This window comes from Thermobia domestica, chromosome 8, assembly GCF_964235325.1.
Source record: "Thermobia domestica chromosome 8, izTheDome1.hap1.1, whole genome shotgun sequence".
NCBI lineage: Eukaryota > Metazoa > Arthropoda > Insecta > Zygentoma > Lepismatidae > Thermobia > Thermobia domestica.
In genome coordinates, this window is record NC_137461.1 from 162,272,673 (window position 1) to 162,299,304 (window position 26,632).

The following is a 26,632-nucleotide window of genomic DNA, read 5'->3' on the forward strand; positions in this document are numbered from 1 at the left end:
AATCGCAAAGGAGTCTTCCTGTTACAGGATAACGCTGCTAAGCCCCACGTGGCTAGGATGACCCGGGACATCATTCTGCGCCTTGAATGGGAAATACTATTGCATCTGCCATCCGGACATTGCACCGTCCGATTATCACCTGTTCCATTACTAGGACAATCACCTTAGAGGACGCCAGTTTAAATCCCTAGTACAGGTGCAAAATGCACTTGACGCTTCACGGCCTACCAAGTTCTACCGCAATGGAGTCCATGATCTTCCAGAACGTTGGCAGAAGGTCGTCGATACTGATGGGGACTATTTTTGATCTTCCAGATACGTCTTAGGTGACATATCGATATCCGAAGGTGGTGGGTGAAAAAACGACAGAACTTTCTGGTTACATTTATATATATGAAAAAAATCATGTCAGAAAAACGGGATGTATATGTGTCATCCATTTTCCTTAAGGTTTGTGATCGTCTCATCATCATTTCATTTTGTCTGCAGTCGCTAACGATTTCCAGCTGATTACACCTTTCATAAGTAGCTATCTACGATGTTCTCAGTAGTGTACATTAGGTTTTCCTGACGAATTCTTTTCAAAAAGATAGAGCTGTTAAGAAATCTTTGAACCAACGAATTCATATCAATGTGCATTTCATTATAACTTGCAAATATAAACTTATGGAAACATGGACTTCACAACTGTATTTCTCGTAAAATTCTAACCGAATTTGATTATGTTACATGGCCCTTTCCTATTTAAAAATGTCAAGTGAGATTCAAGATGGCCGACTTCAAGATGGCGGCATGATAAGCATACCCTCAAAGAGATGTCTACTTCCTCCCAATGTTGGCTAATGTGTTTTTGTTTTTCATTCCTTTACCCGTTTTACAAATAAAATGAAATTTTCAAACTTGAAACACATTATTATGGCTTATTCTGATCAATCAGGCTTTTGGCCACTGCGGCTATCTTTATAGACGGAAGCATTTTAAATTTTACTTACATTCGTTTCTTGATATTTCACACTTCTCTGCTAACTTTGGTCAAGAAACTAGAGACTAGAACTTTTGATATCGATGGGTTTACTTGTAAGAGAAGAAAACTATGAAATACTGGTACTGAACCTTCTTGAAAAATTGCGAGGCACAGGGGTAAAATATGTATTTTAAAATCATTCACCATCTTGATTTCCATTTGAGTTATTTCTCTGAAAAATTAGCTGCTATGAGCAATGAACAGGGTGAGTCTATTCACTAGAACATTTTGCAGATGGAAAAACGTTATAAAAGGAAATGGGTATAACGATAGACCAGGAGGGAGAGGGCAATATATATATATATATATATATATTCTACAGACCTTGGTGTAAAATAGTTGTAAAACCTGAAACCCCGCACCACCTAAGGCCGGCCCTGTGCATAAGCTCTAAACTAAGTAAGAAGCGTTAATATTTTAGAATAATTATTTCCTTCAAAATATGATTAAAATTAGTTTGTCCAGCAAAATAAACCGAATTTATTCGCAACATTAAAAAAATCGCTATTCATAAATTAGTCAGGTCTTAGTGACCGAATTTTAACTACGTGTTACAACGCAAATAGCGAAAGTTTTGTGAAAATTTGAAAATTTTCCAGTGTATTCTTTTTATATATATATTTCAAGCTGAACATAGTCCATTTTCCAAAATTCACTAACAAAGGGTAGACGCTCAAGTATAAAATTTTTTTTGAAGGAAGTAGTACATCACGAAGCCTATATGTAGTAAATAAATAAATAAATAAAAAAAAAGAGTATTATTTTTTACTTTAAAATTTTTAACTTCAAAACGAGAATTTGCGTTTTTCAAACTAACATTCAGCGAGCTTTTTTTTTTTTCAGTAGTCTCAAATATATATTGGATATAAAATGTACATTTTAATTTTCTCTCAAATAGTTTGTCAGCAATCAATATCTTCAAAAATAACGGAGATACAGTGTTAACAGTATATATTTGAGAAGTCCAAAATTGGCTTACGCGTCAATACAAAATCGGCAGCTCAAAAAAGAACTGAGCATCTAAAAAAATGAATGATTGCTTGTTTTCTGTTCTCTAAATATAGTACAAAAATTAAAAAAATAAATTTTGTCAGCGACCACCACTGGTTGATTTCAATATGAAATGAAATGAAATGAAATTTCTGAGTTTTACGTCCGACAATTATGCCGGTTAGGCTAAAGGAGACGGTGATGATGAGATGAATTAAATGGTGGAATGAAGGAAGTGGGAGGAAACAGGAGAACCCCGAGAAAACCCACGCACTTGATTTCAATATGGATTTACCCCAATACAATAAGGAGTGAATATCAAGTTCTGTGCGCGCTCAAGAAAAACTTAAACTGAAACATGTGAGATGCCGAAAAACGTTTATGGAGTCAACTGCTTTTCTTGTTGCAGTGTTTTAAAATGGCACAAGAGATTCAGTGTTGATAAGGTATCCATGGAAAAAGATGAGCAGCCAGGTCCAAGCAGGAGTAACTGAAATGATTGACAACGTTCGGGATATCATTTTGAATGACCAAAGTGTAAACCTCTGGGTAATAGCGACCCTAGTGGGGAGTGAATTACCAGACTGCTCGCCAAATAACGGAGGATTTAACGAAACGGAAGTTGTGTGCACAGTTTGTGTCTCCGTCCTTAACAGAGAAGTAGAAACTGGAAAAGTGCATCATTACCAAAAACTCATGACTTACTGGATCACGCAAAGCTGTTTGTGGACAAAGGAGATTCTTACTTTGAATAAACCGAAGTAAGTTAACTCTACTTATTATCGCCAGATTCAGTTTTATTGCGTAATTGTCGCATTGTACATTATAGTATTGTTTCAACAACCAAAAGCTCATATTTACAACAGTCTTATACGAGTTTCATAGCACGATCTTTCTATTAAAGAAGGTTCTTAGCGGCCATTTCTTTAAACAATTTTTATCAAGGGATTGGAAATCACAACGTTCACATTAATCTTCAATTCAAATTAACGGTTAACACAATTAGGATCACAATCCTAATGTAAGGGTACCTAACCATGTTTGTTTGACTGTTGCAGATACATCAAAGTTTCAGAATAGAGTTGCCTACAATTTGTAAAATTTTGTGAACGAATTCGACGTAGGCAGCGAACAGTATATAAGTATATTTGTTGGTTTGAAACTCAAGAATCAGTCAGGTATTTAATCAGAAAAAAAGTAAACAAAATGAAATACGTAAATAAGTAAACAAATAAATCGAATACGGATAATCAGAAAAAAGGATTACAGGAGTAAAGGCATTACATACTAGTGGATTATAATAGTTAAATTTGAAAAACTCATATATAAAAATATTTTCATCTATTCTGTAATTGGTTACCACCAATTCTAGTCATATACAAGAAACATTGATCATAATTCATCATTACACTAACACTCACTGCAAACACGTTTCATTAAGTTATATATATTACATCTATTGCTTTTTACATTCAATAAAAAATGTGGAGACTTAAACATTGTCGTTTCAGCATCACTTTTTCTCCAGTATCTCATTTGTATGATTCTTTGTTTCTTTAAATTATTAAAAATGTCATTTCCTTCTTCATTACAATTCATCTTCGTGGCACTTTCTCCGGTGGTGGCATCAAATCACGATCTACCTGCGTCTTTTGGTATCGATGGTGATCAATGAAGTCCAATAATCTTTCTGCCGTAACCGGATCACGAATACTGTTGCACACAGCTGTAAAGAAAAGGATAATACAATGATTATAACTTGCCAACGAAAAATTATATATCATTGGACTCTTGTTTGCTTTTAAATTCCTATGTAATTATGACGGGTGTTTTCCGGTAGTGGTTCAAACTTCACTCCAAGCAGTAGCTCTGTTTCCTACAGCCTAGATGCTGATAATGGACATTAAATTGCAATCAATCAATTAATCAAGCTCTGACCCATTTTGGTTATGCCTCGCCACACTTTTTCCTACTATTGTCACATACGTTTCTCAACTTCTTTAGCTCATAAAGCATAACCTTATGGGTGTGAAACTCAGTAAAGCGAACAATAAAGATAATGGACAATCACATTATTTCATTTCAGACAAGTCTTTTATAAGGTCTGAAGTTTGGCTATGAGTATTATGCCTTCTCTCCTTTTCATAAGTAGATAGCTTATGACGTTCCCATTCGTCAAAGCCCATATTTCTTTTCCTTCTCTGCCTACAAATGGACAATATCTGTTTAAAGGTGCATTTAATGGCCGAGCATGCGCAGGGAAAGGAGAATATAAGGTATAACTCGACTATGGAAACTGAAACGTTTTCTCTGACTTTTCCTCCATTAGCTAACGTTGTTTCGTATTTGCTATTGTTCAAGTATATTTTCCACCGAGCGGGAACTGGCAACAGTGAAAGGACGTAAAAAGAAGAAAAAGAAAAAAGTGAAATAGATGGTGACAAGTAAAGTAGAAGTAGTGACCGCTTGCAAAAGTATTTATAAATTATATATAGAATAGACTTTTAGTATTCTACTAAAGAATAAATTCATCTTTACAAAAATTCAAACGAAAGTTCCATAAGAAGGTCAATAAGGCCTACTTATTGAAAACAAACGGAAAAAAGTGTTATTTGTGGTTTATTGAGAAGAAAAGTCTTAGTGTGTGAAATTTCATATAATATTTAGTCCTATTACTCATCAGTATATATATATTTCATTATTAGTTTGTTGAAATCTTGCATGACGTTCAATTATTAAGCAAAATTGAAAGAAGTGATTACTAAACGTATCAGTGCAAATATCTGAATATTCTCATAACATTATAGTAAAGGGTACGCCTGTGAGATACATATTATATTGATAGTACCAAAGTATAAGTTTATGCATACCAATCATTTGATATTTTTCAGTGAAAAAAAAAAAAAAAAAAAGGTTTACTCAATATCCTGTAATGTATGGAATTCTTCGCGGTATATAAAGAATAATCTGATTGCCATTGAATATTTAATTTATCAATTCCTCATATTTTGACAGACATATTAAGCCTTAGAGAGCAAAAGGCACGAGTGCTGTTCATATGCTATTATTAGTTATACAAAAGAGTGTTGTTCTATATATGTATTAATACGTTATCTTCAGAAGTAGTCAACGAGGTTGTCCGGAAGTAATATTCTATTGAGAGGGAATTATAGTACATTTGACGGTTTTTACTTCAGGATAAGTTCGAAATACTTCTAAGCAAAATTCAGGTAACTGAAATTTTTCAGATCATTTCAAGGTATACAGGGTTCAATGTCAGATATTAATCAAATACTTTATTGAACCCTTCTGGCTGCTATAAATACACAGGAATATAATACGTTTATAGACTTAATTGTTTTCTAGCAGCTACAGAATGGCTTTCCCTCAAGGGACCACACTACGACCGTTACATAAAGTATCGTGCTCAGTGTGCCGTTAGAAAGTATTATTCAGATATATAAACAAAGTATACCCCTGTGTTCGGTATTAAGTAGTACTATGTGCACAGTAGTAAACAACTAGTATTGAAGAAAAGTATATTAACAGTGTTCTTACTTGTATACTTCTAGTAGTCAAAATGAGTGAACTTAAGGAAATGTCTTTGGAGATACTGATGCGAGCTATTGAAAATTTAGGTAACAAAGTAGAAAGTAACAATAAAAAATTTCAAACCCAAGTAGTAACGTTAGATAATACCTTTGAAAAAACGTTAATGCAACACAGTGAAAAATTGTCTGAAGAAATCGGAGATAGAGTGAATAAATCTTATGAAAAAATTAAGCAAGAGGTGAAAGCAGTTAAGTTAGCTTGTGAAAAGAAATATGAGGAAATGACATCACAATTTCAATCGCATATAGACGACCACGAAAAGAAATTGGTACAGGTTAACCAAACAGTAAATCAACTACAATCAGACACGCTTTCCTTAAATAGTAATTACGACCATGTTTTAGGGAAGTTAGGTGAAGTTATCCAAACTCAAAAAAGTTTGCAGGATACATTAGATCAGGTTACGCCTAAACTAGAAATACTGGAAAATGATCTGTTACCAGTACAAAAGCAATGTGCTTTACAAGAAAAGCAATTTTGTCAGTTGGAGGGTAAAATCACAGAAATTCAAAAAATGAGGAGAACTGCTCGTGAAAACGCCTTTCAAGCACAGAAGTCAGTAGAGCTTCTGTAAGCAGCTCAGCATGTAAGCAGTCATGACATCGCTAATGACCTAACATTCATTACCAAAAATGGTTAAACCATCTGGAAAAAGCTGGCTACAAAGAACTCAATGTTTGGGTGTACATGATCTGACTCAAAAATATATACTTCAAAACAACGCCAGACCACATATATTTTTAACTACCAGTCAGAAATTGAGAGAATTAGAATGGGAGGTTTTAACGCAACAACCGTATAGCCCAGTCCTGGCAGTCACACTATAATTTGTTTCGGTCTCTGAAGAATTCTCTGAATGGTGTATTCAGTTAGTTTCAAACGAGCCGTGAAAATTGTGCGTCCCAATTCTATGACTAGAAACAACATAAGTTTTACAGCGACAGTGTTATAGTGTTGCCGGAAAAATGATAGATCATCGAACAAAATGGTGCATATGTGCTTCATAATGTTATTTTCAAATCACAATAAATGTATTTTCAATTTTGATCTAAAACAGCTCAATACTTTTAGACAACCTGATATGTTTTTATCGCCCATTTGGGACTTTACAGAATGCGTTTCCATACCACGAAATATTATGCCGATCAAATGAAGCACGATCAGAAGAATGATAGTACAATATTTCTTGCTTTCTTGATATAGTTCGTTATTACTAAGATTTACAGAATCCAAATATTATTACGAAAAATGCAATATTCAATATAACAAATACGAAATTTCATACGAAAGAAGAGAATTTACACGAATCAGAAAAAGGACAAATCTGTATGGCTCTGTATGCCATCCTAAAATAGGCCCACGCGCGCGGAGCAGCGACCCCCTCTCTACCCTCAACTCTCGAGAACTGAGTTGCCACCACCTGTCTCCTGGGTTTTGTTATCCCAGGATCCAGGTGGCGCGCCCCGATTGGTTGAGGGCAGTAAGAGGATCGCGCCCACGGCGCGTGAGGCTTCATCAGCTTTATTATTTTCAGAATTTACAAATGTAAGTACATAGTTATGTAAATTATAAACAATATGTGCTACAGGAAGAAGATACCACACTCTTTGCGAAAAACTGTTTGCCATCACAGGGTGGCCACTCATTTGGAATTTCAAAATTCCCTGACTTTTCCCTGACTTTCCCAGAAATTTTCCCGGTTTTCCAGAAAATTTCTAGAGATATCTAAAATTGGTATATATAGGAACCTTGGGCAACTCAGGGACACGAACCCCTAAATTCCAGTAAAATTATTGCTTTTAATTATTCTTTTGTGATTCCAGGCCCCCGGGCATTTGTCCCCTATTCCCCCTCCCCTGTCGCCGGCCCTGCAAACCCGTAAACCATTATTAAACACAAATCATGTGAGTTATACGGCAAAGAAGTCCATGTATTAAGAAAAAGAATTACTCGAAAACATGGTATTTTGATCCAGGCCCATAACTAGGAAATGGCCAATGGAGGTGGAGCCCGCACCCTGCGACAATCCTCAACTCCCTTGACTGAAATTTTCATTTCTTTTTTAAACAAATATATGTTTAAAAAATAAGTAGTCAATAATTCTTAAATTTATTTCCTTGGAAAAACACCATTACAGAATTTACATAAAATCGGTTTAAAATTGCAAAATTCAAATCAAGAAACTGTTCTACTCATTATCTACTTATTATTCGTTAATTTGCAATCAAATATTTCTCCGGATTTAACAACAAATATACAATACCTTCACCAGGTATGCTTATTAGCAACCACTGTCATATTGCAGTACAAGGTTATGCTATCGTTCTTTGACGTCACAAATGAATGGAGAGGACAATTATGGAGCTACCTGTATTAAGAAGTAGCGGACTTCGGTCTAGAAAGCCGGCAATAACAACTTTAGGTAGGCCCGGGTCCCAAAGGTTTTGTCGTGCCAGCAGTGGCGTGCGGTGGTTATGCAACCGGGGAACAAGTCAACATAGATGGGAAATATTGTGTAACAAAACAACGGAACTGAAGTAAATGAGCACTATTAAAATGTGCTTTTAAGAAATCAGAAAAATTTGTTTGAAGCTGATTTTTTTTTTTAGAACAATAGTACATGCAGTAGCGGAATTGGGTGTAAAAACTAGGGGGAGGGGAATGCCATTACTTCAAATTGGTGGTCAAAAGGTCAAATATCTGTAAAAAAGCATAGCCAATTAATCGTGTGGCGCAAAAAGTACTGCCGCCACTGAGTACAAATGCATGTGGAATCCACACAGTTTTTGATTCCACATAGAAATACACGCATTAACCAAAATTCCACACATTTTGTGGAATTCGACACACATTCGGAACTCTTCCGGCAGAAATACTCAACTATCGTTCAGCCTTTATATTAATCACGTGACCACCAAAACGGGATGCAAAGGCGCAGCCCCGAGCGAATTCTGGAAATCAAGCAGCCATCGATCTAAACAAGTGTGTTAATTACAAAATGGTCCCGATTTCGCTCCAGCTCAATTCATGGGCAGCACTAAATGACAAAAGAATATGAAGAAAGTATGCGCAGCCCAAACCAGCAGAGCAAGATAAACGAAACCTGGAAGGAAGGAGAAATCTGGGGGCGAAGCCCCCAGCGACCAAAGCTATTTTGTATATAAATAAACCGGCTAAATGGCTAGGAATACAGCAGAACGTAAATTTTCTCCCGAGTAAAAATTCCATGTTCTTCATTAAAATTCCCTGACTTTTCCAGAATTAAAAAATTCCCTGACTTTTCCCGGTTTTCCAGGTTTTCCAGGTGAGTGGCCACCCTGCATCAGTATTACATATTATCGAATTTTCTACACTTTATAAATTTACAAATAAATTAAAAATAAATGGACTATGAAATTAATCTAGAAAAGTACAAATGTATAACCTTCACTTTGAAAGACATAAATTAAACATAAGCATAACTTCTTCGCTCCTCTCCGACTTTTGATTGAAAGTATAAGAACACAGTTAAGGGACAATACCTTCAAAATATAGGTGGGTGGCCATGATTATTGGATATAACTGTACAATTTAAAATTTTGAAAAGTTCTTCCAACTCTTTATTTAACTTACTTTTATAACTCTCTATTCAACTTGTAAATAATTTTTAAATCAACTTACCTTGTGCTGTGGATAAACTATTTGGGAATGATTTGTCTGTACGTTCTCTCATGAACACCCACTGATTATCCTCAAATTTACATTCGATGATTTTATTGTTCAAATCTTTAATGGCTTTTGTTACTTTCATTTGAGCAAAGGGATGTTCGTAACCACCAACAAATAGCTGCCCAATTTTTCTAGGAACAATTCTGAAAATATATACATTTAATTAGGCTAAAGCTACTGCACATTTTTCTATACAGGTCTTGGAATAAAATATTATCAAATTATTTATAACATTTTTGTATATATGACTTCACTACAGTGTTTTGTCCTGAATTGTCATACCTTGTATATAAGCTAGCTGCTTCTATTTTTTCCTTTAGTAAAAGGGCTTTCTATTTGTCACTGATGCTTTTCTTTCTGTATTTTTTATACCATTAATAGAAAATTTACTTGATTATATATTGGTTCAATATTACGTGTTATCAGGTACAGTGTTCGAAGTGGAAAAAAAGCAGAGGTGGTATGTTTTATTACGATTTTGACTCGACATACTGGCTATTTAAATGTTGAAATAAATGAGGGTATGTTGCCTAAAAGATTGCATTTCTATTTACACAATGACTGCAAACCGCTGAAGAGATCCTGTTAGTTACAGAGGGGCAAGGAGAGACTTTGATCCCTCTCCAACAACTTTGAAAAAAAAAAAAAAAATCCTCTTATGTTGTATTATGGAGAATTAGATACGAAAATGCTCAAAAATCGAGTTTTTATATTAACAATTTCCTACGGAAAAACTCCCGGACTCCTCACTTGACTGAGAGGTATTCCAAACTCCTGGAAGAATCGCTTACACATCGGATGACCCCTAAATCTGCTCATGCTTAAAACACAATATTTACATGAAGACACTCACACATATCCATACGAAATAAACAATTCAATACGGCACATCAAAATAGAAACTAAATGAACTTCTTTAAAGACACCTCATTTTAAAAGAAAAGATAGGAAAAAGATAACAAAAATGTCATTGTTGTCAACTTAGAAATTATTTCTACATAAGAAATAAAATCTTTTTACGTGAAAAGCTATTCGTCAATTACTACTGTGTATAAAAATGGATTTATTAAAGGTATTTAGCATCTACTCTCTTGTGACTGTATATCTTGATCACTTAGAAACCAGACGCGGTATGCCTTCATCACTGAAAAAACAGAGGCGGTATGGCATACCAATGCATACCGTCTCACTTCGATCACTGATCAGGTATGTTAATAGACTACATGTGAATGAGTACGAGATTCTTTTTTAAATGAAATCTTTCAGTTTAACGTCTCACGATTATGCCCTTTATGCTAAGGGAGATAAATGATTAAGGCAAGTGAATGATTATGAAACAATTGGTGGAATGAGAATGTGATAGAAGGGAGCACCCGGGAAAATCCACGGACACGATTGTCCACAACAAACTTGCAGGGGATCGAATTGAGTTAAGTTGAGTTGATTTTTAGTTTAGCGTCCCTTTTAGCAGCGAGGCTATGAGACGTGGACCTACTGATTAACGTGGAATCCGAACCACATGAGCTCCCGCCGGGAATCGAACCCGGGTCTCCCACGCCAAAGGCGCGTGCGCTAACCGCTTAGCCACGAAGGAGCTCAGTTGCAGGGGATCGAATCATGGACCCCACGAACCAGAGGTAAGCGCTCTACTACTGAGTCACCCCCTTTTTTTTAAATCTACAGAAGGTTGGTCCACATTTATGGAAATGATTTTGTCCCCCCTACGCTAGGGCGTAAAGCCATATTTCCACCAGTGGTTGTGCTCGATATGATGACCCTGACTATAAACTATATCCCGACACCGAAGTTTCCACTGGTGTAGGCTTCTGTTAAGAGAAATCTGATCAAGTTTGGACCACTCCTCCTTGCAAACTTTCCACAAGCCAGCCAATGTGAGTGGGCGACGTAAGGAAATCGCTCGCTTCAAACACCCGAAAGCACAAAAGTCCATTGGTGCAGCGTCGGGAAACTTGAGAGGGATGTCTGAATATGAAATAGCATGGATTCAAGTTTCACGCGCTTTGCGGGTCATATATGCCACAGTTGTTCGAGCCATATGGCTGGCTGCTTTGTCTTGATGAATGAAGACTTTCGACACCTCAGCACCGTACAACGATGGAATATGTTGCCGATATAATGGCTCCAGAACGCGTTGTTTATAGTATGCAACCACCATTAAACTACGGGGAAAACTTTCGCTGCACGTGCGGACCCAATTGGCATGGTCCTTGGCATCCTTTGGATGATAGTAAATGGCTCGAACCCACTTGGAGTTTGATAAATAGATCCAGGCCTCGTCTAACGCGACCACATATTTCCATTTGTCACCCGCTAAATACCGTTCATAGGGCCGTTTGCAATGGACCCTGCGTTTCCGGATGTGTTTGGCTATGAGTATGTGAACACGTGGCTTATGCTTCACTTGTAGGCGTAAATCCTGGCTGATTATCCTCTGCACAGTTGATTTGGATCTAACACTCCTGGCAATGTCTCTTTGTGGCGGCGGATTCTCCTGGATCAACCAACTTATGCACTTGTCGAACTACATCCACTGTAGTTTAGGACGGGGGTGTTGTTTTCGTGCCACTGTGCGCACACCTGCCTCCTCTGGCTGTGCATTTTTGTTGCGTTTGAGTTTGGTAATATCCTTCTTGGAAATGTTGAAACCCTTGGACGAACAATGTTTCACAATTGCACTGTAGCTAGCTGTATCCGATGTCGGAAAGAGCGGTGATGTATCCCTCCCACTTTGGGGTCACTTTTGGAGGCATTTTACACTCGGAATACTTCACTTCCGGCTACCGAATTCTCCACACAACTGGTTTCTGATTGCTCTGCTGTGCTTACTGTCTGTCCGATTCTAGCGCCCCTGGCGGACGTTTCACTTTGTTTCCATAAATGTGGACTGACCTTCTGTAGAAATTAATATTTTTGTTTCAAGAAGTTGTGTCTGATAGCGGAATATATAAATGAACCATTGTTTTCAGCCTACATCTTTTTTTCCATTCCAATGCTTTGGTTGTAATGAAGTTTATAAGGTTACTATAATTACAAAATTATCTGTACAGATAATTCGGCTTCTTCGGACTGAAAACAAATAATACCACACAATTTTATTTAGAATCCACCTAAATTCGATTTTATTTATAATCCATCTTATTGATATCTGTATCAGTGATCTCAAGCTTGCATTTTTCTGCATTGTGTCGTTTGTAAGCCAAACAATACGAAATCTCAACAAACATGCTTTCTTGATATCTTGTTTCGCCTTGTTTGCATACTGTTTGTAAACACTATCTTCTCATTTTCTTTCCATAATATGCAACACCTTGCAGCACTACACTGCTTCCACTTTTAGAATTGACGTTCTCAATACTAAGAATCTAGCGGAATCATAAAATTAACGACAATGGTCTCTTACATAATTTTCAATTTCATTCAGTCACCACAACCGGTGTTGATATATTTGTTCAACTATAGTGCTTTGTTCAGTTTCCTTTACCTGAATAAACACTCACATAATGCTAAAATATGATTTTTCAACAATAATCAGACGAGTTCGGGTATTTTGAATTACATGTACCCATAATAAGAGACAGTTCACACATATAAAATTTCAGAGACAACACTAGATATATAAGTTTTTGTCTAGGTATTTGCGCTTAAGCATTGTTGTAGTAAGAGTGAAAACAACTGAATTAAGAAACCGAAGGGATTTCGACAGGATTTGCATTTTGTGCTTTCCGCATATCTAAATAACAAGTAAACTATGATTTTATACGACAGATTTAGATTATATAAAACATATACACACCCTTCACCTTCCTCTGTTACAATCTTTAGCTTAAAATCTACGGAATTGAGACTCAGCGGTTTCCATTTCAATACTTCAAAACAACGGCCTGGTTTATATGGCTGGAAAGAAAGAAAACATATCCTAGATAATAAATGAATTTTATTTTTCTTTCACATCATAGAGCTCAATGAATATCGTTGCATGAGAACCAGAGGAACGTAACTCCATTTTTATAGGTTTACAGGCGAGAGGACAAAAATATTATTTTCTTAGAAAAATGTGTTTGTAATAAGATGGTAATTGAGCTACATTACAAGAAATGATCGACAAGGAGAACAGATGGCGTTACGTTCCATTTACACCAAGCGGAGTTTTCAAAATTGTGACCAAACACGAAGAAAACGAAAACAGCATTTTTGGAGTTACGTTCTCATGTGACGATATAATAACGGCATTTGTTCATGGTACTGTATCATTTTATCTATTCCCTACATTATCAAAACAACGTGAATTTATCAGGCTTTTACAATTTGAGACTCAATAATTATCAATTCTAGAAACCTTGATTTATAGTACCTTAATTATGATTTGACTTACTTGAAATTTATAATTGTGTTTATTTTTCAGGCTGCAAATATATTTTAAAATTAAACAGAGAAGATTACAACGAGAATGGTTCTATTTCCCACAATATTTCTTAGTTTTATATGTTTAATGAGTACCTAAAAAAGAATTATAGAATTTTCTCATTACACTAAACAAGTAACAGCGGTTTCATAAAAATCAGTACTGTTATTTAAGTACCTAAAATGAAAACTTCAGTAAATGAATACTCATAGTATGAACACCAACCATACTTAAAATACAAGGCGACATCCTTTGAATTTATAAAGTCCCTTATAAATATCAATATTTTACTTCAATGTCCGACCGCTTCGTGAACAGCAGTTTCTAATTAAATCTTAAACGGAATTTTTATTTCGGTACAACTGTCAAGCCATCAACACAAGTAAACATTTTAGCGAGACTTCACGATCATTTGAATCCATCTAAATATATAGAGAAAACAGCACGTAATAAAATTCATCCCAATTTTTCATTTTACTCAAAGAGATTTGTATTTGAGAGTGAGAAGTTTTTAACGGGAATTGAGGCACAAAGATGTGAAACTCTTTCATATGATATATTTTTGGGAAATAAAAATGTTAAATCCATTGAAAATGTATTAATTCCTATTTGGAAATGACAAGTCTTTGATATGACGATAAATTCCATCATAATATTTTTATTTAAAATATTAATAATATAAGTGACTTTAGAGAGGAGGATTATGATGTAGAACAAGTAATTAGTAACGAAATACCAGCGCAAATAGTTCAGGCAAATAATCATTCAGGATCGCGGATAAAGTATTAGAAGAATTCAAAATGACTTTAAATACAATCTGCCAGGAAGAAATAGATAACGGTAACATACAAATAATATTACTTACAGTTGAGTTCATAACAGAATAAATAGATGAGAAAAAAGCAGCGAAAGATAAATTAAAAAGATTAAAACACAATAGTAGACAATACATAATAAAGTTTCAAAAAAAATTATATATCGAGTACTCTGAAATCCTTATGCAAGTAGCAAGTAAACTGTATGAAAATGCTTATGAATATGCTACAGAAAGATGAAAAGAACCATAGCGACTAACAGAAGAACAGGCTAAAGCTAAATATGCAATAGAGATATGCTAAATTAAGCATATTTCTAAATATGCATTTTGAGTTATCGTATCATCAAATATTCATTTTCAATATATTAGAGTCTCAACACTTTTTAGAGACATTTACTTCCCTAAAGAGTTAATACATATTACATGATGATTACGTCTGGATTATTCTGCCCCTTCCCTCCCATAGTGTTCAGTGCAATGTATATTGTGCAAGTTAATGTCAATGATATATGTGTGTGAGAAAACAGAAAGAAGTAAATAAAAAAAAAAAAAAAAAATGTGTGTGAGACAACAGAAAGAAGTAAATCAAAAAACAAAGTGTTTTATCAAAATATTGGTGTTTGATCTGAAGAGTTCAGTTTTATTCTTATTTTTATTTTTTTATTTAGTTTTCTGCTAATTGAAATGTTTTGTGTGTTCATGTATATGTATTTGAATGCGTGTGAGGTGCAATAAATAGATAAAAACAGGTAACTTTTTTAAATTTATTTTTTATACAGTTCCTTGCATGTAATTAGCAATGTGTGAGATCTGCTAGCTGTGGATATGGATGGTTTCACTGATCTAACATTTTACCGAGAAATAATCATAATTTCATAGCCTTTCAATAGTACTGTATAACGCCAATCATAATAAGTTTTCACAACCTAAATTCCATCGAAACCACTCGTTCAATTCATATATATTAAAGTAAAGAAGCAAGAGACCATGGATCAATATCTAGCCAATTACAAAATAATAGCATCTTCATAAAGATTTAAACCAATAATGCTTAAAATGTCTAGCAGCTTATCCAAAACTCCAACTTAGTATCAGGTATTGGTTACAATTTTTTAAATGGAAATGTCAAGGACATTTGTTTTTGATTTTCTTTTCCGTATTCTATTGCGACGATCTTTACACGAACCTTAATATTTTCAACTTTTTTGAGTAATGTTTCGTATTATGTATGATTTCTGCTTTCGGTTTTTCTAAAGAAAAAATCTGTTATAGTTCTCTCGTTATTCGTAACATGCTTATCGTAATATGGAAAATCGTAATACGTGTTGATTTTCAATGAATGCGACTGGTTTTACGATTAAAATTTTGTAAACGAGAAGAAACAAAAACAAGATGATAATGACGTCAATGAACATATACTGTAATTATTCGTCTGAGTTATAACTTAACTTTATCACAACAAACTTAAAATTCACCAAACCCTAATCCATTCCTAGCTATAAACAAGGAAGATGGTGGCAACAAGAGGCAATCGATTTTTTAAAAATAAGCGTAGAATATGTATATTATGGTTTATTTATGAATGCTTGGATGACCCGTAAGGACGAAAGAAACTGTGGTGCAGTCCATGTGGTCTGAGCAGAAGTGGAGTTTGGGGGTGGCCAATGAGGCAACCGCCCCAGGTCCAGCGCTTAGAGGGGAAGGGGGGGTTAAGCATGTTTTGTCCAAGAAGTAGATACAAAAGCACTTTTCCATCTAGTCGGCACTCGGCGATTTTTACCAGTACTCTGGCCCAGCGCGCACCCAACGCCTCTCTGGGTCTGTGCTGAGTACCACCTTCAAGAATGACAGTGTGTGGCTATTCAGGAAGCGGATAGGATAGCATGATGGTCAACGCAGTGCCACGGTAAGGTCGAATCTCGGTTCAGTTGTGCACTTTTTTCACTCTTTTTACATGTTTAGTTAGCACCTATAGAACAGTCGGTGTTGTATATAATTGTGATAATTTCTCCATTTATTATCCATAAGTTAATTCAGAAAATGTTCAACTTTACAAAGAGAACTAAAACTGCCTCTATGAACTTCATTTTAAAACAAAAAATTCGTTTTCTGGAGCATTCGCTTATTAGTACACATAATTATATTACAAAATTATAAAAAGTAATGACTCACATCAATAGCTGGTTGAAATATTAGCCCATCTGGTTCATGCGACAACATTTTGCTGAATTTATCTCCTAACAAACTCCTTGCTTGTGTCACATCCCAAAACTGTTTCAAACGAACACTAAAGGGTTCTGCAGTTTTCTCAATTCTTCCATCCTTCATTGCTTGATGCCTTGAAGTTACAATTTCTTTCTACAACATAAATATAATTAATATACAAACTGAGCCCAATATGTGTATGCTTTTACAAGTACATGTGATTTAGATCATCATATCTTTTGCTCGTATAAGCACAGTTGGAAATTTATTTTCCTATATAATATAAAAACACTCCCAGAAAACTTCCAACGATCAATAAAGGATAATACTAAAATTACAACATGCTAAATAATTACGATTTTCAAACTTAAAAAAGAATGGCACCAAAACATTTGCCATCTGCATTCGTATCTGAAAACTAGTAGGACTTACGGTGAATAAGATCAGTGTTTGAAGAAGGTTGAATTAAAGAATACACTACATGTTTGTAGTACACGAAATTCCGTAAAATCAGTCACAACTAGCTCTGCTATCAGATAAGCTCTTAAAAATATCACAGAATCTGACCAGCAGCGAACTGTTTGCACAGTAGCCTAGAATAGGATATACATTAGATAGTTGTTTTGGCATTTAAAAACCTTAGGTAGGCGAAAACAGTTTAACGCTGATGTTGCGTAAATTGAACCTAGCCAAAAAGAATTGTGGAAATCTCTCATTCTCAGTGAGGAAAACGAAGAGTTTGTGCATCGATTTGTTGTGCGTGATTGAAAATAAATAGATCATCACACGATTGGATCTTGATAGAAGAAGAACTTCTGTACATTTATCTATCTATCTATCTATTTGTCCATTTATCTACCACGCATTGCAATTTGTGTGGTAATTCATGGTTGAGCAATTCATTATATCTTCAACTGGTGCGGATTGTGATAATTACTGAGAATCGTTCTTGCACTAAACAAGAGAAATAAACCAGTGGTTAGAATCGACCATTAATCATTAAATATAACCACGATAGCGTTAATCCGAAATCAGGAAAATGTGTACTCTTACTTAAATCCAATATGAAATTATTCTACAGTCTCCTTATTTTCCACTGATTTCTTTTCCACTATCTGAATTACTTTCTAACGCTAAAGAAATTCAGCTGATGACAAAGAGATCCAATTCATCTATTGGCTTCTTCTCATTACAGCAAACTGAATTTTGTGGCCACGAAAGGCAGGCCATCAGTGTAAAGACAAGTGTGGATATGTAGTATGTACTACTACTAAAACAAGAACTTTATACGTAAGGCTTTTCATTTGGACGTTTTCGTTTTCATTTTCATTAAAGCGTTTTCGTCTCAAATTACATTTAATAGCTTGTGCAACTAAATTTCTGTACAGCTTAGTACTGAAGTAATGTAGTTATGATTACTTCGTAAGTAGCTCATAACCTATGCAAATTATTTCGTAAGTTTTTCTTTTTTTTTCTGTATTAGAATATTTATTCCATGCAAACCGTAACCGCATAGATCAACTAAATTTACAGCATGAATCTCCTGTTAGCAGTAAAACTAGTTATCTATATAAATAAAAGAAAATTACTCTTGTATTAACAATGTTTTTGTGATATGCATTTATTTGTAAAAAATGCATATCACATTCACCATTTTTACAAATAAATGCATAAAAATGCATTTATTTGTAAAAATGGTGAAGAAATCTTTCATATCTAATTCGATCTTATTTATTCAAAGAACATACTGGGTCTGGCAGAAGAACTTAATTGAGGAAGATACAGAAGAACTTTCGTATGTTGTACATTGTGCTAGTCAATATACGCAATGTATATACATGTAGTAGATACTTCCACTAGGTAAGTACTAAGTCATTCTGTTTCAATTCAACCAATCACGAAAAATTCTAGTTAATTAGTAATTTATTACGCAATTAGCTTCAAGGTCACGATCCCAAAACAGCTGATTTTGGGTTTTATTGCTTATTTCAATAACTATAAGAGCTATGAAGCTAAAAATTTGCATCCTTGAAGCTGATTGCGTAATTAATTACTAATTAACTATGCGGGCTGGAAAATTTTTAATTTGGGAAACAAGTATTTGTAAACATGTCTTTCAACGTACAAAAAATTGCCAAAATCTGAGGCCATGATTTTTAAAAATCCTTTTACTTTGGTCTATTTGAGATACAATGGTCCTACTATTTCCATTTTCTCAGCAGAAAAAAACTCGATCATAAGACCTTGCAACGAATGAATTTATAAAATATTAACTTGATTTACTTCGTACTTAGTAATTTCCATTTTCTCAGCAGAAAAAAAAACTCATTTATAAGACTCTGTAACGAATGAATTTAATAATTTCGCACTTCTCCAAAACATATTCGCGTGCGTGAATTTTTCTAAATTCCTTAAAATCGAGTTTGGCAACAACGCATTAGGAGTAATAGGAGGGGAAGTAATGAAGAAGAAGCCAAAACTTACGAACACACCTCACAGTTTGCTGTTTGAAATTCTCAATTCTTCTTTTGTTACTTCATATAATGATACTTTTAGAACAAAACAGTACCTTAGCAAATGTAGAAATCTTTATTAAAGAAAAAACATACTCTTCTCGACCGTGATAGTGAAAAAAAAAGTTAAAAAATGGTTGTTAATAAGTTCGTTACCTATCAATACAACAGAAGTAGCGTTCAGCAATTGTTACGATAGACATGCGTGATAAGTAGTCTTCTTTTGTGGAGATGCAATAGTTTTGAACCTGGTTTGAATCCCACTAGCTGCTTTTATTTATTTATTTATTTATTTTTTAACTTTTCTGCTATTCTTGTCGTAAGTTTTGTTCTATGTTTTGTATGTTTTATACGGGAGTGATTGACAACTTTCTACCTTAGCCAAGTCGTACAAACGTGAAGCCTTATCTATATTTTCCAATGAAAAAAAAAAAAAAAAAAAAAAAAAAAAAAAAAAAAAAAAAAAAACCACTACAAGAAGTCACTTTTTACAGCGTTCCATAAGATTTTCGTAAACCTGAAAAAAAAAAAAAATGGAGTTTTGTTTCTAGTGTTCATGAAAATTATTATTATCAGCCATAATGTCTTCATCAATACTATCATCAATACTTTATTATTGTCAAAATATAACATCCTCACTTTCATTCCTCTACTCAAACTTAACGGGTAAAACATTGGTTTTTCTACACTGATTGCCATGAAGAAACACGACGATAGATAGCTAAAAACTTCTTGGATGAAAAATTGCAATATATAGAGAGAATGCTGTCATGTGGATTCAGCATCTGAAGGACAAATTCCACCTTCGACCTTATCCCTCTATTGCAGCCGGAAGTTACAGATCTATTGCTTTCGGTTTTAATACCAAAACCCATAATCTGAAAATCTACTGCTGTTTCACAATACGGAACACAGATCATTTGTTCATTGAAGGAGTAAAGGTTGAACTAAATAATAGTTTAAGTTCTCAGTTAATAACACTGATAGGATTAGAAAATATTAAACTCTGTAACGGATTTCTAAGAAATCGACTAACTATTACCATCACCACTACTACTGTTTCTATTCTTGCCTTATACTGTCTATTTAACCCGTAGTTGTCGTCGTCTTCTTTTTAATAAATCCTACATCAATTCATATTTATAAGTCTCTTTGTTATTTCATTTGGAAAAAAATTAGTCATCCTATTTAAGTGTTTTTTTCGTGGATGCTCGTAGATATTATTATTATTATTATTATACACGTCTTTGACGTGGGAGACCCCGGTTCAATTCACGGCGGGAGCTTATGTGGTTCGGAGCCCAGGTTAAGCTGTAGGTCCACGTCTTATATAGCCTCGCTGCTGAAAGGAACGCTAAACTTTAAATCAAATCAAATCAAATTATTACTATTAAGTAGGAACAGTAAAAATGATCTGAGGGTACTAAAATTGGGGAGACATTTTATTTCTTCGCAATTCGTTGTTACACCTATGAACTTTATGCTGCCTCGGTACATCAGAATAATTTTAAACTGGTTTTTGCGGCGATTTCACATTTTTTTTTTTTTTTTCATTTAAACGCCTTAATAGTTCTTAAAAGTATGCTCCAGTCACGTATCACCCTTTGATAGAAAGTCTATCTTAAGAATGCCCTCAGAGTTCAATAAAGCCCTGGCCACCACCTTACCCTGAACAATCACATATGACTATTTTGGGAGCGGAGATTAGGTATGTTTTCTACTGCCTTGAAACCTCTTTTGTTTCAGGTTCAAAGTGGTGAATGTAAGTAATATTTTTAATTACGAATTTTACTAAAACCTGCTTGTATCCTCTTTATGAAGATCGATTATGTGATTGCAAGCGAGCACTCGCTTACATTTTCCTATGGAAAAGTTTGTCCGGGTAGAAATAAAAATGAGTCGGGCCATATTTTGACACTATTTGATATACCTTAGCTCCTGCTTAGGGTGATGTTTCGACTCTGAGGGGAGATGGGAAGAGTTGAGTTGATTTTGAGTTTAACATCCTTTTAGCAGCGAGGCTATATGAGACGGGACTTACTGATTAACGTGGAATCCGAACCACATGTGCTCCCGCCGGGAATCGAACCCGGGTCTTCCACGCCAAAGGCGCGCACGCTAACCGCTTAGCCACGGAGGGACTTTGGGAGATGGGAAGAAGTATATTTGGAAAGAACACTGAACTCGCTGCAGATTGTGTTCAGCATTTAGATTTTTGAACCTGTCTTGTCAATATTTTCCTCTGCTCTGCTCAATTTGTATCTTCAACACTTCATCAGAGGGTGTTGTAATCTCTTTTGCGAAGTGCCTATAAGTTCTATAACACACCATATGTTTGATTCTGCAGTACTATGTTATGGATGGCGCCAGTGTTTTTGGGGTCAGTAGTGTTGAAGGTGCTGTGTTCGTCATCAACGAGCGTCTGATACTTTTGGAAATCTGCAACTCAATTCATCACAGTAGCAGTAGAAGTTACACAGTTCCTCAACGATTGACATACGTATACCAAGATGGATTTTTGGGGTCATATCCTAATACAGGTACTCAGTAACAGCTCGGTTTTTTGTCCCCTGTTCCTTAGGCATGTCTATTTACAGGGTCATTCTATCAATTTACGGGGCTTGAAGCAAACGTAAATTGTAGGGCCAATGATGTAAGTGAGAATTCTGCATCCATCATGTATATTTGTTTTTGTGCTAGCTTGAACTATTACAAGTATTTCGCTAAATATTTAACTAAAACGGACAGTATAATAACTCAAACGCCCACTTAATAACATATTTTGCTACCTTTTATATGGCATCAGATCAATTTCTAATTATAACAAAATTGATATAGGGACTCAGTATGGTAGGAATACGTCCTATTTCCGTCTTTATAGGAAAACTGGAAGTTTTATAAAGCTATATGACTTCCGATTTCACTTTTGTTCCTCTTGGATCATAAACTGTAATAGACTGAGAAGATTCTTCCGGGTGGATTCAAAGTGTGAAGAATAGGTTCAACCTTCGACCTTATCTCTCTATTGCAAATGCTACCACTTCCGTTTCTAATATTAAAAGTAAAACCCACAGCTTTCAAATCTATTGTTATTTCCCAATATGCAACGCAATCCACTTGTTCCTTTAAAAAATGAACAGAACAATAATTGAAGTTGTCAGTTAATAGTACTAGTAGGACTTGAGAATATTTAATTTTACACGTATAACTGATTTCTAAAGAAAATCATTTAATTATTTTCATTATCTCTAGTACTGCTTTTATAATCAACTGAATTGTTTATTTGCCCCAAGAGAGCCTAACCTTAAAATAAAGGAATTTCTCGCCATAGTTGTCGTAGTCTTATTTTTAAATAAATGGTACACTAATTCATATTTGTGGATTTCTTTGTTATTTCACTTGAGTTAATTCAAGCGTTGTTGCTTTTTGTATGTTGTTAGGTATTTATAATAAGTATTATTTGTTTTAAAAACTGCGTCCCCCAGACGTAGCAGTGATATAGATGGTGAGGAGAATGCGATAGTTACATGATATTAAGATCTGTACCCAGTATGGGTGCCGGAAGAAAATTTTCTAGGGAGGTCCATCTCCATGTTTGTTATATTACGTCTGGTGTTCAATATACGTGGTTTGCTATATCACGTGTACATTTTCGTGAGCTAGGGGTACTCATGGTAATCAGTATTGTAGCATTTGGTTCGACAATGATTGGAGCAGTAGCTCCAGTCTTAGCTTAACATAATAAGTTATCGGTGAAGTCATTTGTGGAACCTTTGATATATGCAATGTTTTGTTTTATTGAATATAGGACACCTAGATTTACAGCTCAATAGTCTAGAAAATCTCACATGAAGTTTCTACGGCGGGAGCTCATGTGTTTTGGATTCCACGTTAATCAGTAGGTCCACGTCTCATATGGCCTCGCTGCTGAACGGGCCGTTAAACTCAAAATCAACTCACTCATGAAGTTTCTAACAAATTTTTGCAATGTTAAAGTTTAAATTTGAAATGCATCACAATTGTCTTTAACGTAGCCTATGCTAACTTTATGAGCCCGTTTCGCAACATTAATGGTAAAACTTCAAAAAGTGCCGGCGTCGGACGAATATAGAGCGGAATCTGGGGTAAATGCTTCCCTTGGTCCACCCACGAGACAGCTCTGTCTAGTCAAATTAGTCTTTCAGAACCTGATAAACACTATCCACAGATGCAACTTATTTAATACTTGACACCAGAGATCGGAAAAAAAATCCGTGAAGGATTGCAAACGATTTCGTTTGCTGGCAACCTAGAAATAAAATAGGTTCTTTTTTAGTATATTAGATATTTCTGCAGAATCCTTGGTTAGCGTATCAAAACGTTAACATACGCGTCCTTGGCAAATACGCTAAGATTCTACCACTGCGCGAAAGTCAGAACATAGGTCTACTGAGTATACAGTATGGATTGGTTTGGTTTTCATTTTAAAAATAAGGGAACAGTAGCTATAATTAACAACTTCTTTGTGTCAAAAATATTATTAGTTTATAATTACTTAATTAAATTATTCGCGGAAACTTATTGGCACGTATTACCAGGGAATACAGGTACAAAGTTCATGATCTACTGATTTAAACTGTATCAGAGCAACAGCAATGATTGTGGGACTGAAACGTGAAAACGAACGGAGAAAGATTAAGAACTAACTGGAAGTTCAACTGTTTGGCATAATTTTGGAGTACTTATAAACGAAGGAGAATCAGTGTGGGGATTGAATATTTTCCCCAGGGAGGATGATTTCATCCATATACGCCCAGTCATAAAATATGCTTTTACAAACCACCCCTTCTCGTGGTGTACACGTGTAACTACTACTTTATAACGTATGGTTGTACTGAGTTTGACGGGCAAGCATACACCTATGTATAGTGACACGTGTAACCATATGAAGAAGTGGTTTGTGCGTCTTGATATTTTCTCAATTAATATTGAAACCAAACGTGGTAGTAGATTTCTACCACTCCAATTGTAGTAAAGAGATTAGACTGAAGATGGAACATATTCTTGGGACGCTTCACTGATTGCAGAAAATAACTTCTTGGTATCTATGACTGCTTTTACTCTATATAGCGATGACTCTTAAAACTGAAAGTGGACAATTTTCTGCCACAGGAAACCGCATTTTGCTATCTATTACGGGTTTTAATTCTATAGCGAACAACATTGAATCCAAAAGTGATTTATATCTGAAACTTCCGATTTCAATGAGGTTAAGACAGAAGATATTTCCTGTGCTTAGAACGCTAGCTCAATTTCTAAATAAAACGCTTGTCGCTATCTTATCATTTTTGGTCTGTGTAGATCAATACTGAAACAGGAAGTTGTAGTGGACTTTTACTGCTTCCGGTTTTAGTACAGAGCAAAGAATATAGATGAAATATACTCTTGGGATGGTTAATCGATAGCAGCAAACCGCTTCTCCATACGCATATGTTACCGCTTTTGGCCTATAGTGATCAACGTAAGAACCGGTAATTATTCATTTTTATTACCGGTTTGATTATTGCCTAACTAATCGAACTCGATTCCTACCTTTTCACTTACTACTTACTAAACAAATTTGGTGGTAATGTATCAAGTAATACTTAAGATGGTTTCATCTTGTGGACAGACGGAGATACGGACTATGTAAATAGGCCTATGTTACGAAGTTTTGATAAACCAATCTTCTGAACAGGATTGTTCTTAATTCTAATACTTTCGCCTACAAAATAAAAGTTGGTTGTTCCTTGTTTCTCTCCTCCTGAAGATTCAAAAGCATTCTAGGAGGTGGAAAGTTATCCGTGCCAGGGATGAAAAGTTTCTTCTTCAATTGAGCAGACATTTTTGTCAGTGTGAAATCTACCATCCTTCGTCAATACGCATATTTGTAAAAATAAACGCTTCAATACTTTAGTAACAATTTAGTAGCATCTATGAAATTTAGAAAAGAAGAAAAAATGCTCAGATTATTCATTTCCTTGGTGTTTAGGAAATCCTCGGATACAAACGGTAATCAGTTGGCGAGTTTCTAAAGTACGACTTCTGAAGAAATTAGAAGGAAATTAATACTAAAATCACAAACTGTATTTGGTCTAGGAATTAATTCGTGCGGTTGGTACGCACACATTGAAGCTGTAGTACAAACAAAAAATACATAAATACCTTAAGAAAAATATTGTCCATCGCTAGCCACCACTTTCGCCCATCTGTCAGGCAATGTACGGATTCCGTGGCAAAAGAAGTCCTCATCCTTGGAAGCGATCCAGTCAGAGACCCATGTTTCGATATCTTCTGAAGAAGTAAACCGCTGTCCAATCAAATCGTTGTTCATGCAATCGAACAAGTAGTAGTCCGAAGGAGCAACGTCTGGTGAATACGGCGGGTGGGGTAAAACTTCCCATCCGACATTTTCTAAATAGGTTTTGACCGGTTTTGCGACATGTGGGCGAGCGTTATCATGTTGAACAATAAGTTTATCATGTCTGTTCTCCCATTCTGGTCGTGTTCTGGCCAGAGCTTGCTTCAAACGCATTAATTGTCGTCGATAACGTTCTCCATTCATAGTTTCACCCGGTTGCAGCAGCTCATAGTACACCACACCTTTCATATCCCACCATATGCACAGCATAACCTTTGCACAGTGAATATCTCGTTTTGGTTGTGATGGACCTGGTTCACCTGGTTTCACCCAGGCCTTTTTTCGTTTAGGGTTCTCGTAATGGATCCACTTCTCATCACCCGTAATAATTCGATGCAGAAACCCCTTTCTGCTCTGTCGTTGAAGCAGCAATTCGCAAATGGTTTTTCGTCTTTCAACGTCTCTGTCTTTCAATTCATGTGGAACCCAATGTGACATCTTTTGAATCATTCCCATGGCTTTCAAGCGTTTGGAGACTGTTGTTTGATCAACGCCTAATGCTGCTGCAAGTTGTTCCTGCGTTTGACACGAATCCTGCTCGAGCAATGCTGTCAATTCTTCGTCTTGAATTTTTTTTGGCTGTCCAGCTCGCTCTTGGTCTGCCAAGCCGAAATCACCACTTCTAAACCGTGCAAACCACTTCTGACACGTTCGCTCAGCTAGAGCATGGTCACCATACACTTCCACCAAAATACGATGACTTTCAGTCGCACTTTTCTGCATGTTAAAGTAATGCAGCAGGACACCCCGCAAAAACACTTTATCAGGCACAAATTGCGCCATGTTCACTTAACTACAAACTGGTGTTGTTGACGCTTTAATCCACTGCCCTATACTACGAACGATACGCGATGACAGGGGTTTGCAACACATGTGTGGATACACGGAACTGTGGGACGCT

The 26,632-nt window shown here is 35.5% G+C and overlaps 1 protein-coding gene across 1 annotated transcript in view; it reads right to left on the reverse strand.

Annotated features, from left to right (window-relative positions):
- Window positions 1-3,338: 3,338 nt before the first annotated feature.
- mRNA-cap (RNA guanylyltransferase and 5'-phosphatase mRNA capping enzyme) overlaps window positions 3,339-26,632 on the reverse strand; it is a 106,171-nt gene continuing 82,877 nt past the window's right edge. Inside the window, exons 12-15 of the mRNA XM_081769214.1 lie at window positions 16,747-16,932; window positions 13,149-13,249; window positions 9,287-9,477; window positions 3,339-3,740 (exon numbers count right to left, since the gene is read on the reverse strand). Of these exons, the coding sequence (XP_081625340.1) occupies window positions 3,610-3,740; window positions 9,287-9,477; window positions 13,149-13,249; window positions 16,747-16,932 (609 nt within the window). The 3' untranslated portion in view covers window positions 3,339-3,609. The remainder of the gene's footprint in view (window positions 3,741-9,286; window positions 9,478-13,148; window positions 13,250-16,746; window positions 16,933-26,632) is intronic.